The sequence below is a fragment of the Hemibagrus wyckioides genome, linkage group LG13, assembly GCF_019097595.1.
Source record: "Hemibagrus wyckioides isolate EC202008001 linkage group LG13, SWU_Hwy_1.0, whole genome shotgun sequence".
Classification (NCBI taxonomy): Eukaryota; Metazoa; Chordata; class Actinopteri; order Siluriformes; family Bagridae; genus Hemibagrus; species Hemibagrus wyckioides.
In genome coordinates, this window is record NC_080722.1 from 17619328 (window position 1) to 17632330 (window position 13003).

The following is a 13003-nucleotide window of genomic DNA, read 5'->3' on the forward strand; positions in this document are numbered from 1 at the left end:
ATAACAGGAACTAACATGGTTCATGGATGATCCTCTCACATACAGAGCCTTATTAAACTACACCTTGGCCATTACTTCACTAATTGATAGTACTGTGCAGTAAAAGATTTAGGCTGGTGGCAGGGAGTGAATTCAACTTGTGTTTGAAGTCTCATATTTCTGTTTCTGTCTTTAACTAAATAATAATTTGTCCTCTTGCCTCTGCACAAGGTTCTACCCTGTTACACTTTGTATGTTCTGGAGCTACACATAACATAAATTATCAATTAAAATACCTTTGATATGGTTTTGGAGTTTGGAGCACACATGCAGTAAGCATGCAATGAACTCTTTTTCCTGGTAGATGTTCTCAACTTCTTCTTGCCTTTTTCTAAGCAGATTTTTCACAGCTCTTTTGTCTTTGCACCGACCGTCATCACACAAAGCATCTGTGGGGAAGTGTATATTAAGATTTCATTACAATAAAGACCTTGACTAATATCTTACATTCAGCGGGGGTAACATGCATATACTGTATAAAGCTGAATAATTATTGTCTGTCAGGTTTGAGTGATTACCAATCTGTAGAAGCTCAATGAATGCACCATCTCTCTCCAGGATCTGATTCAAGACCTTTATTGTAATATCTCCTTGGATAAATCGTTGTGTGACACAGATGAATGCAGAGCCTGCTATGGCCATTAACTCTTTGGCTTTGTCTGAGAGTTGATCAGTGAGTTTCCCATTTGCACCTGAGGAAAAACCCGATTTAAAACATTGTGCAAAAAAATAACTAACTAACTAACTAACTAACTAACTAACTAACTAACTAAACAAATAAATAAATAAATAAATAAATAAATAAATAAGACTAACAAAGTAGGAGCATGTATCATTCTAAATTCACACCTTGTAGTTGAAAGATTTTACTTGCTGTAGGCCACGTCAGAAGATGTTGTATTACCAGCTCCTCTCCATCTTGATACTTTCCATCCTCAGTCTTTGGCCAAGATTTTAGTACAATTTCAGATACCAGTTTTCCAAACTTACTTAAGTCGCGGTTTTTGAGATTCTCCAGCAAATGCTTCTCAGATCCACTCTGAGTTGTGAAAACAAGAATGACTTTAAACTCACATATTTGTGTAGAGAAATGTGTTTCTTTCACTTTTAAAGAAATGGATAAGATCAGTACCTGACACACAGGTGTGACAGCTTCTAATGCACAGTTTTCAAAAGAGGGAATTAATAATGGAACCTTGGAGTTCAAGTCCTCTACTTGGTTGAAGTAGATTTCAATCTGATGAATTGGCCTTTCCTAATGACAGTAAAATAGTGTGGTGTGTGTAAACATGTGGCAACGTGGATTCAGGTTTTCTGTACATATTTTGTAAGAATTAAACGCTATGCAATTACATACCTGTTTCAATTTTCCTTCAAACTGATTTAAGAATGTTTTACTCCATTCTGAGCAAAACTCCTTGTTAGCAAAAGGCAGTGAAATCAGCTTATTCCACACCTATTTATCAAAAAGTCACAAGATCACAACTATATTCTTAATTTGTCAGCAATGTATATGAAATGAACAGACTACCTACCTCAAGTTCCCAGGCAAAATTGAAACTTAAGTAGCTGTGTGAGTGGTTCAGTAAACGATTAGAGAAGGCGTTTCGGAGCCATTCTCTTATAGTTTTTTCCGCCTGCTCAAACAACTCCTTGCTCTTCCCACTCTGGGCCTCAGCTGATTCCTTTAAAACAACAACTTGTAGTTAAATAAAGAAATAGAATCCTGGCACTAAAGAGACTGGAAAATAACAAATCCCCTCAATCCATACCACCATATGCAAAAAGAGGCTGTGCAACCTAACAAATGACTAAACCATTAAAGTTAATAAGTAGACTTATAAGTGGCACAAGTACAAATAAAGGTACATATGTAAACACTCAATCAACATTTTCATTCTTTGGCTCTCCAGCAAAACACTTTCTTGTGTGTTTTCAACTGACATACTGTGTACTTGTTTTGTGCAATATTGTTTTATCATTTATCACAATTTTTTATTTCGAAATATTATAATAAATCATTTCAATGTACAGAACCAGTAGCCTAGAAAAGACAAAAAATATCAATACCCTGTTAAAGATCAATACTAATATTACTAACTGTGTAGCCAGAGCCTGTAGCAATTGCTAAAAGTCAGGTTAATTGATTCTGCAGTGATCAGAATTAAACAGTTAAAAAAAAAGACAACAGCAAATTTTATTTACTCCTTTTAATTGGTGATCTAATGTTCAGGTGGCCAACCCTTTTTCTGTTAATATTGCTCAGGTTTAGTAGGGTAAGAGACAGCCGATAAGAAAAAAAGACAAAACACAATATTTAATCACCTGCTAATTATCGCTAATAGCATTGTTCCTAAACTATTTTGGTACTTAATTCTAACCCTGGATCACAATCTATATCCATTTTCTCTGAGACTTAACCTTATGTTAAATATATACTTGTCTAAAGTTGCTAAAGTCAATCATACTCTGTTATATCAATCACAACTTCTGAGTTTTAGATATTCCTCCTTGTTTAGTCTTTCCATTTCCTGTTTGCATTATATATAGAGCACATGAACATCCAGAAATATTATATAGCTTGGAACTTTTTTTCATGAAGTTTTTTCATGTCTGTTAATATAATCCTGCACAATATTTCCCTGAGCCTCATTTGGTATATAATGTTAGTTTTTATTTCACATAAATGAACCTTATATTTTCCATTTAACACTGCAGAAAAATAGGGAGCCTATGTGAGCATCTCCTTGCAAGATGAGAGCAGTTAGTTTGGGGAAGGGTGCATGGCTTCCATGATCTTAATGTTGGAGAGTTAAAACACCTGCCCAAATCATTTACATTTTGATTGACTTATCTGCATTTTTATTGGAGAGAAAAAGACTGTACTTTAGGTATCTTTTTTGAGTGATAACTGGTACTAGTGTTCCCTTTCGTTCCTGTTCAGAGACCTCGAGGTACAGAGTGCATTAAAGTGCATTATGTTCTGTGCTCTGTGGTAATTTCCATATTTATGGGTCTTTTCCCTTCACAGTGATGAGTCAGAGAGTGCTACTGAATGGATGCCATTTATTCTAGTCAGTTTTACTTCCACAGACAAAAAAAAAATGCAAGCTAGCAGATTTATAAAAAATAAAATTTCCCTGCAACTCACACACACTCACAGTTTCAACCATTTCCCAATACTACAATAGCCATAATGCAGTTCAACAAGACAGCAATATTTGTTGTCTAGCATAGCATAGCAAAGCTCTGACACAAAATGTGCAATATTCATATGTCCACTAATGTAAAATAAATGACAATAAACATCACAGGATATCGTACCAGTTTAAAGGTCGCGCAGGGATGATAAAATTGATATATTGCACAAGACTACCATGTGCGCAATTATATATAATAACAAATGCAGTTTCAAAAAACACTAAACTGACATGTGAGCTAACATATTAGTTACCATAATATGAAAATGTGTACATTGCACTGGGTGCTGTGAAGTGATAAGAATACACCAGCTTGAAGAACTTAGTTAACTTGAGACAAGTTACTATCACATACACCGAGTAAGGAAATAAAAACAAAATTCTTTTACATTTTTAATATATATTTTGGAAAATAAATAATTTGATCATTTGGAAAATATTTTGGAAAATTATTACCTTTTCAGTGAGATATCCTTTCAGATCCATGATCAGACTGAAAAGTTTCAAGCACTCCAGAGGAACTTCAGAAGTATGTGCATGCTTGTAATGTTGACAAACTTTAGCCAGAAGAGTGAAACACTTCGTCAGGCAAAGTTCACCAAAGTTTTTGTCTTCAAACCTGATAAATATAAATGAGGTTACTTATTGTCTAATTTTTATTTCTTGTCAGTAACATATGGAAATATATAAGGACATACAGTAACAATATAAGGCATTTTGGGGAGCAGGACATATAATGTAAGGCATTTGGGGAGCATGCAAATCCATCACTCAAATGAATTGCATTTGGAAATAGGTTATCATTTACATGCTAGTGCAGAAGTGTTATATAAAAATTCTCAAGGTTGTCTAATGTATTTTAAGGAGCTCATTATTGATACCTGAACTTTTGGCTTTTTATTCTAGCAGGGAGATCTGAAAACAACCGCATCAGGCCCTGTGAAATACATGTAAACATCAATCAAAATGCTTTCTTATTCACTTAATTCTGAGGAAAACTTTTTAAAAAATAGCTTCATAAAATATTAGGTTAATTATTAGGTCATTAATCAGTACTAGGACAGTCATCAAACTGTCACAAATGTGTGTCTGGAATAATATGCACAGACAGCATGCCACTATTTCTACATATTGACAGTCCCACTGTTTTAATTGAAAGACTCAATATTTATGCATGGTAAGATAAACTAAACAAACAGAGTAAGTCTGAGATTTACTTTACCTCTTTGTCATGTTGCAACTCTTTATTGTCCAATCTGTAGTTTAGCATGACCAAAACATCCAGGATATTCACAGAAGACAATGTGGTATATTCCGGCAAATTATTCAAACCCAACACACACATCCAGGAACGGACGAGTAACTGATCTATGACAAGCAGATATTTATGGTTCTCCATAACCTTCAAAAGCGCCCTGTAAATGAGGGGAAACAGAGAGCTGTTTATTGTAAAGGAACAATATTAAGTCTTACATTTTTTCATTCCATCTTGTAGAATATCCGGAAAATGAGTTAAGGTCTTCACCAAGCACTTGAAATAGTTCAAGTGCTATAAACACATTATCTATTATTTAATGAATCTTTGCCCTGTGTTTCTTGTAATAGTGCACTAACCTGTTGCTTAGATTAAATTAGCAATAAAACATAACAAGGAAATACATAAATGATGCTATTATGATATAAACATATGATTAAACACATTCATGAAGATTTGTCAAGTAAAACAATTACCTTGAGTGTTGTGAGTCAGTAACAAAAGGATTTCTGAACCTTTTAAGACCTGCCCAAACCTCAAACTCTTGTCCAGCAATGTTCATATTTGGCTCAAATGGTTTGCTGTCTCTTTCCAAAAAATGCAGAAAAGGAAGAACAAGAATCCAGTTGGTAATTTTTCTGCTCAGTGAAATGTGACAAAACTTTCTGACTGTATCTGCAACCCTGTTAAAAAAAACAAAACAAGTTTGTCTATTAAATAATTAAGAGAGCAACAAATATACCTAACGCGTGTGAGGAGAATATGACAATGTGCATACCGATTTGGCACAACATTATGACTAACACAACCTGCCTAATATTGTGTTGGTACCCCTTTTGCTGATTAAACAGCCCTAACCCATCAAGGCATGGACTCCACTAGATCCCTTAAGGTGTGCTGTGGTATCTGGACTACCAAGATGTTAGTAGCAAATCCTTTAAGTCCTATAACTTACAGAACTTAAAGAATTCTTAAAGGACATTTTTGATAGATACTGACCACTGCAGACCAGGAACACCCCACAAGAGCTACAGTTTTGGAGATCCGCTGATCCAGTGGTCTAGCCATCACAATTTGACCCTTGTCAAACTCACTCCTTACTCCTACTCCACTCCTTACTCCTCACTCCTTACTCCTCACTCCTACTCAATCCTTAGGCTTGCCCATTTTTCCTGCTTCTAACACATCAACTTTGGGGACAAAATGTTCACTTGCTGCCTAATATATCCCACCCACTAACAGGTGCCATGATGAGGAGATAATCAGTGTTATTCACTTCACCTCTCACTGCTCATAATGTCATGCCTGGTTTGTATATGTATACACCACACAATAAATAGAATCATGCAGAAACAGATCAAGAGCTACAGTTAATGTCGATATCAAACATCAGAATGCAGTGACTTTGAACATGATATGGTTGTTGGTGCCAGAGAGTGGGAAACTGGTATTTAAAGATATTCTGGGAGTATCACACAATATGATAACAGTCTCTAAAGTTTACATAAAATATAATGAAAAACAAAACAAATTAAGCAATGAGTATGGGCAGAGGAATGATCTGAGAGAGGTCTGAGGAGAAGATGGCATCAGAGTGCCCAGACTGGTTCCTGTTGACAGGAAGGTTCTCAAATATCCACATCAAACCTTGAGGCAGATGGGATAGAACAGCAGAAGACCATATCAGGTTCTACTCTTGCCAGACAAGAACATAATTCAAGGCTACAGTTCTACGCATGGCTCACTGAAACTGGACAGTTGAAAATTGAAAAAAAAAATATCAGTGTTTTTCCAAACTAAGTCTGTTCAGTTTTGAGCCACCTTTGCTTACTGTAGTTTTAATTTCCTTCTCTAGATGGCCATGAATGGACCCTAAAGTGGTCTTCTGCTATGTAAGCCCACTTACCTCAATTTTGATATGTGCATTCTGTGACATATTTTCTGCTCATCATGTTTATAAAGACTAGTTAATTGAGTTATTGTAACCTCCCTGTCAGCAGGGACCATTCTGACCACTCTCATCAAGAACATATTTCTGCCTGCAGGACTGACATTCAATGGATGTGCTTTTTGCTTGTACCATTAAACTTCCGAGTTTTGTAAGTGAAAATTCCAGGAGATAAGCAGTTTGTAAAATCTGTCCATTACCAACATTCATGCCACGGTCAAAGTCACTGCAATCCCATTAACTGAAAATTAACTGAAACTCTTGATTCATGTATTGCTATCATATGTTTGATGATAAAATAATTGCAAGACTGGGCAAAGGAACAGGTATTCTTATTAAAATGGCCAGTGCATTATATACAACATATACAACATTAATTATTCCTAATGTTAAGCACATTAACTAGAGCAACTATTTATTGAGACTAAAGCCATACCATTCCCCTTGAAGAGGCTGTAAAATCATATTCCAGTAGGAATGGAATTCTTTCTCTGTCAGTTCAGGAAGGCAAAGCAACCAGCCAATATCAAAAACTGTTTTTTGATCAATGTGTAGACTGTATTTTAGATAAACCATCAGAAAGATGAGAACTGCTCTTTTCTGATCTTGATCTTTTCTGCTGTTTGCTTGGACAGAAGAAATCTTGTAGGTCAGAAACTCTGTGAGAAGCCCTCTCACCTAAAAAGCACAATTGATGGAGATTAGAAACAATTAATTTAGTGTTAAAATGCTTTTGTTAAAATGCTTTTAAAATATTTTATGTGGTATATTTATGTTTTTTCATAGTGTGCCATACCTGACTTTCACCATACTGCAAAGAGTCCCATAGTTTTGCTTGTTCTTCATATACATATGGATTTGAATAAGTTTTGAAGAACTGCTCGAGCTGGACAAAGAAGTTTCTCACATTTAGCTGACTCCATTCACCAAGAATATCAATGATTGTTTCCAACATGATCCATCCTGCTATATGTTTTCCTCTCAATAAATCAGCCTTAGTGGTTCCAGTCCAGTTTTTTAATATTCCAAGCACAATGTGTGAAGGCTTTGCACATATTATGTCATCATATTGGTGCCATTCCCCTGCAACACACAAATAATATATTATAGGTATGTCACTTTTATATAGTTCCCTCTAAAGTACTGGAAAGGCAAGGTCAATTCTTTTGCTTTTGGAAAACCCAAGAGCTATATCTTGTGACTTACAGGCCTCTGTAAGCACATAAATGTTTATATATACAACCGCTCAAAAGTTTGGCATCACTCAAAAATTTTATTGTTTTCCAAGGAAACATACACGAAATTAGTCTGAATAGAAAATATAGCAAAAGAACAGGACATGCTGACATGTCAGAGTTAGAAATAATGATTTTGATGGAAATGATTAATGTTTTATTCAAACTTTGCCTTCAGCAAAAAAAAAAAACAACAACACTTTTTGCAGTAATTACAGCCTGGGCATTCTAGCTGTCATTTTTTCAAGATAATCTGGTGAGATTTCACCCCATGCTTCCTGGAGCATCTCCCACAAGATGGATTGGCTGATGGAGTCTTCCTCCGTAGCTGAAATATGCAAGTGATCCCAAACTTTTGAGCAGTAGTGTACATGACAGCACAATCAGAAAAAGACTGAACAAGTATGGCTTTCATGTAAGCGTGACTAGGGAAAAGCCCCTTATCTCAGGAAATAATATGGCAGCAGAAATTAGGTTTGTAAAAATTCCATCTTAATAAAACCACAAATGTTTTGCCTACATAACATCAGCGTTAAGAGTCCTGCCATTTGCACAGGCGCTTCTTATCAACATAAATTTAAGCTTAAATAATTACCTTGTTGTGTAAGAAGTTTTTCCATGATTAACAGACAGCGATTAACAAAGCCCCTTGAATTGTCTTTGTAGATATATTCATATTCAGGTTTTTTTCCTTTCTTGTGAACAACATATTTATAGGGAATAAAATTCCCAACCCACTTTCTGTTGATTTCCAGTTTTCCATGCACAAGAAAACCATTATTTCCTAGGTTTCTGTAGAAAATGGGGGAAAAAGACACCCATAAAAGTGATGGAATTTAGTGAGACAAATCAGAGATTTACCTGGGTGTTCACATTATTTTAATTTTGTTATTTTTTGCTATACATTCATGGTAATGCTAATTCATACTGGCATGCTAGTCCACTCCAGACAGTAGAGTAATGTAAATGAATTCTGAATGGGCTTAATTAACATTCGTCAATTGTAGGACGTATTATTTACATTAACTAAATAACAAAATAATTAAATAATGGTAATCACATTTAAATTATCAATCAAACAAATAAATAAATTGATAGTTAGATAAACAAACAAACAATAAATAAATGGCTTACCTTGTGACCTCCATAGAAATATCCTGAGTCCAGTCCCCAGCTAAACCACCTAATCTTACAGAAACAAAGTCTACTGATGGGTCTATGTTAAAGTCTTTGGATAAGATGGCATGAAAGAAAATGATGATGTCTTTGGGATCCATTTGTTGGTGTGAAGTGCTACTAAGAAATTAAAGAAGTAACCAATTAATAAATAAACCTGTTCTTTAGTGGCTATTAAGGAAGTTGAGAAATTAAATTAAACATACTGCTTCTGGTTGTCCTTTTTCTTCTTTGATGACACTTCTTGAAAACCCACTTCATTATTTTGGCCTGAAGGAACACTTTTCTCCTGAGGCAACGGTTTCCCTGTGTTAAAGCCTGGTTTAGGGGTCTCTGTATCCCTTGTCTTTTGAAGGTCATATGTTTCTTTTATTTGTGATTTAACATCCTCATGTTTAGTTTGCTGTTTGTTGCCAGTATTGTCTGCTTTGGGTTTAGCAGCAGTCCCTTCCTAAATGTTCATTAAACAAAAAATAGACCTAAGGAAGTGATAATAGTGATGATTAGGGTTTTTTTTTAATGTATAACACTTACCTCATTATTAAATGGCCCAAACAATTTTCTGTTTGAGGGATTTTGTTGTTTTTCACCCTGTCCAGTGGTACATTGCAATGTGTGTGTTTCCTCTTTTTTGCTTTCAGTAGTATAGCTGTTTGAAGGCTGTGGAGGAACTGAAGATTGCTGGTTCAGGTTTTGAGACTTTGCTTTCGCAAGATCCCCAGGAGAACCAGTGTCGGGTTTTTCAGTGTTACAATCACATGAAGGAGGCAATAATCCACCTGTGGAAGGCTGTGTCTGACTGATCAACATCACTTTTGTTTCTTCATTCACACTAGGTGGTGACTTGGTTTGGTCCTCTGTCTCTGGTTGTGTTGCAGATTCTGACAGAGCACAGTGTACAGGCTGCAACTTATTATCTGACCTGGGAGGTGAAATATCATCTGTAGTACACTCTGTCTTTAGATTGTTCACAGGATTCGACTTAGAAGAGATATTGTTCATGTTCTTCTCAACATGAACGTCAATGAGTTTGCACTTAGAGTCTGGCCCTACATTAATCTGGCTGGATGCTTCAGATGAAGAGGGCCTTATACCAGGTGGTGCTGGAAATGGCTGGGTAGAGCAATCACTCTCTCCATTTCTTGTACTCCCTGGCAAATCCTGGGGACTTGGAAAATCTGAAGAGGAAGTTTGATGAGACATTCTATCCTGGACAGGGAGTGATGTCTGTGTGTTTTGGGAAGCTGTATCAATCGACAGCCTAACTGTTTCTTTAATTGCGTTTTCACAAGACAAACTGGCGCCATCTTGTGGAACATGTTCTTTGATAGTAGAGATTTCATTGGGTGCTCTCTCAGTGGCATAACCATCTTCACCTTCATTTGTGGCAGCCAGTGATGAGGTGAGACCTGTATTTGAAATTCCCTGCAGGAAATAGAGAGAAACATGTTCCCAATAGTTAAATTCTAGGACAGAAGCCATTTAAAACCATGTTATTGATTACTCTAATTACAAGCTAATTACATTTTCAGATCTTATTACTTTTGTGTGACCAACTCTGTAGCCACACTTGCTTTCAGCTTTTCAAAAAATATTTTGAATGGTAATAACAACTATTAACAAAGAAACACAATGGTTTATCTATACCCTAATATACTTTAAGTTGTCTTTTTTTCTCACATGCACATGCACAGTGAAAATCTTTCTTCACATATCCCATCCTCGGGGGCTGGGATCAGCTTTGATGCAGCACCCCTGGAGCATGTGGGGTTAAGAGCCTTGCTCAAGGGCCCAACGGTGGCAGCTTTGCAGTGCTGGGGCTTGAACCCCAATCTTCTAGTCAACGACCCAGAGCCTTCAATTAACTTTCAGATTCTGTTAAGTTAGGACCAAACATACCAAAGGTATGTTTACCTTTTCTCTGACTCCAGTACTGGGCTCTGAGGATGAATTGGCATCAGTGCCTGTATGTGGTTGGTTTCGTTTTCCCTCTTGTTCTTGTTTAACAAGCTGTTCCTGGGGTTTTCCAACTGCAAAGGGACATCGTTCAGTTATGTATAGGCTTACACTACAGAATATTACTTATTAATGCTCTGATTTTAATCCAGTCTTCTCTGTGTTTTTTTTTTTATTCACAAGCATATAAACACATATTCAGAATCCATGCAACAAAGTTCAGCGTATCCCATTACACATTAGACCAGGTGTGTTACAGGAAGAGAGTCCGTACAGATGTTCTTTTCTTTTAGGATGCAGTATAAAGCTTTAAACTCTCACAAATTGAGGCTCTAGTCTCAAATATAGAAATTTAAGATAAACATAGTGAACACAATTAAGAGATGTTCGTGCGTCTCCCAAAGTCCACTTTCTCATGTTACATTTGTTATAGTTTACGATTTATTATGAGCAAGGCCTATATATTCTGTTGAATTTATGAAGATGAAGTGAATTAGTTTCTGCTGTGTAATATCACAGAAGCATACCTGCAGTGTTGGATGGCTGTGTGTTCAGTCTGTGTCCGCACTCGGGGCAGAAGCGGAAAGACGCCTTTAAAGCGTACCCACAATCTGGACACTGCATCTCCAAACCAAATAAAAAATAAAAAAAAACTCGACTCGAAAAAAAGCGACTACGATTGAAATCAACTGGGGTAGACGAAAAGAAAACCTAACTGCACTGAATGAACTGCCATACTTGCGCACAAGGTTTTGTTGTCCTGTCACAGTCGAAAATAAAAAGAATTTGATGTTTCGCACTACAGCGTTAGTGTCTTGTGATCCACAGGCAGAGAAGCTCTGATAGCAAGACTGGGCGGAATTCTGACGACAAAACCACTACAATTCTACATAGTATGCCAAACTAGCTCAGCGATTAAATGGACTACATAATCAGCCATACTGTTTAGTAGGGTAGTAGGCTAGTTTAAATCGTAGTCTAAGTTTCGTTTTCCACAGATATGACCGCTTGCTTTTGTTTCCTGCCTCTTGGGTGTAGACTTTTCGCATTCAAAGTAGGGCTTTGACATACACCACATCACACTAACAGGCAAAGGGAAAGTAAAACCTATGTACACTTTAAAAAGACACAATTAACCAGATCCATGCTGACTATTCTTTGATAATTTATGAAAATCTTTCTGTTGCCAAAAAATGGAAGTAAACAATTGTACAAAATGAAGACTTCTCTTCAGTGGAATTAAAGAGCCAGAACCTGTTACATCATCAAAATGCCCCTGTGCACAAACGAGGTTCCATAAAGTCAGGGTTTAACAAGTAAAAGAAAAGACCTAGAGTGACCTGCACCTCAACTTTTAGGATGAACTGCAACACGCCTCCTTACCTGGCATCAGTGACTGACCTCACAAATGCCCTTGTGGCTGAATGGACACAAATCCCAGCAGCCATGTTCCAAAATGTAGTGGAAAGATTTTGATTCCTGAACAAGAGAATAAAATATATATATGAAGACTATTCTTCATTCAGAAAACACAAAAACTGTTAGGATAGTATACACAGATCAGGCATTGATGATCAGTGACAGGTGAAGTGAATAACACTGATTATCTCCTAATCATGGAACACCTTTTAGTAGGTGGGATATATTAGGCAGCAAGTGAACATTTTGTCTTTAAAGTTCATGTGTTAGAAGCAGGAAAAATGGGCAAGCATAAGGATTTGAGCGAGTTTGACAAGGGCCTGTGTAACTGTGATGGTTAGACGACTGGATCAGAGCATCTCCAAAAACTGCAGCTCTTGTGAGACTGGTGTTCCTGGTCTGCAGTGGTCAGTATTTATCAAAAGTATCCTTAAAGTCCTGTAAGTCTTTTAAGTCCTGTAAGTATCCTTTAAGTCCTGTAAGTTGCGACTTAAAGGATCTGCTGCTAACATCTTGGTACCAGAAACCACAGCACACCTTCAGGGATCTAGTGGAGTCCATGCCTCAGGACTGTTTTGGCAGCAAAAGGGGGACCAACACAATATTAGGCAGGTGGTCATAATGTTATGCCTGATTGGTGTATGCAGCATATATGATTTTTTAAACTTATTTCTATAACTGTTAATTCACCCCATTGCTCTTTTATTATTATTATTATTATTATTATTATTATTATTATTATTATTATTATTATTATAGGTCTTCATTTACTCTG

General features: G+C 36.4%; 1 protein-coding gene across 3 annotated transcripts in view; it reads right to left on the reverse strand.

Annotated features, from left to right (window-relative positions):
- The window catches only part of LOC131363544 (E3 ubiquitin-protein ligase rnf213-alpha-like), a 37964-nt gene extending 26190 nt beyond the window's left edge, over positions 1-11774 (reverse strand). Inside the window, exons 1-18 of one of the 3 annotated variants that reach the window (XM_058406182.1) lie at positions 11337-11774; positions 10768-10883; positions 9388-10278; positions 9060-9304; positions 8812-8970; positions 8273-8469; positions 7239-7525; positions 6879-7120; positions 4971-5177; positions 4462-4654; positions 4121-4176; positions 3696-3858; positions 1575-1724; positions 1397-1495; positions 1172-1294; positions 889-1078; positions 558-731; positions 276-428 (exon numbers count right to left, since the gene is read on the reverse strand). In XM_058406182.1, the coding sequence (XP_058262165.1) occupies positions 276-428; positions 558-731; positions 889-1078; positions 1172-1294; positions 1397-1495; positions 1575-1724; positions 3696-3858; positions 4121-4176; positions 4462-4654; positions 4971-5177; positions 6879-7120; positions 7239-7525; positions 8273-8469; positions 8812-8970; positions 9060-9304; positions 9388-10278; positions 10768-10883; positions 11337-11433 (3742 nt within the window). In that variant the 5' untranslated portion in view covers positions 11434-11774. Of the gene's footprint in view, positions 1-275; positions 429-557; positions 732-888; positions 1079-1171; positions 1295-1396; positions 1496-1574; positions 1725-3695; positions 3859-4120; positions 4177-4461; positions 4655-4970; positions 5178-6878; positions 7121-7238; positions 7526-8272; positions 8470-8811; positions 8974-9059; positions 9305-9387; positions 10279-10767; positions 10884-11336 lie in introns of all 3 variants that reach the window. The other 2 variants (XM_058406181.1, XM_058406183.1) reach the window with 2 other exon arrangements.
- Between the last annotated feature and the right edge of the window lie 1229 nt (positions 11775-13003).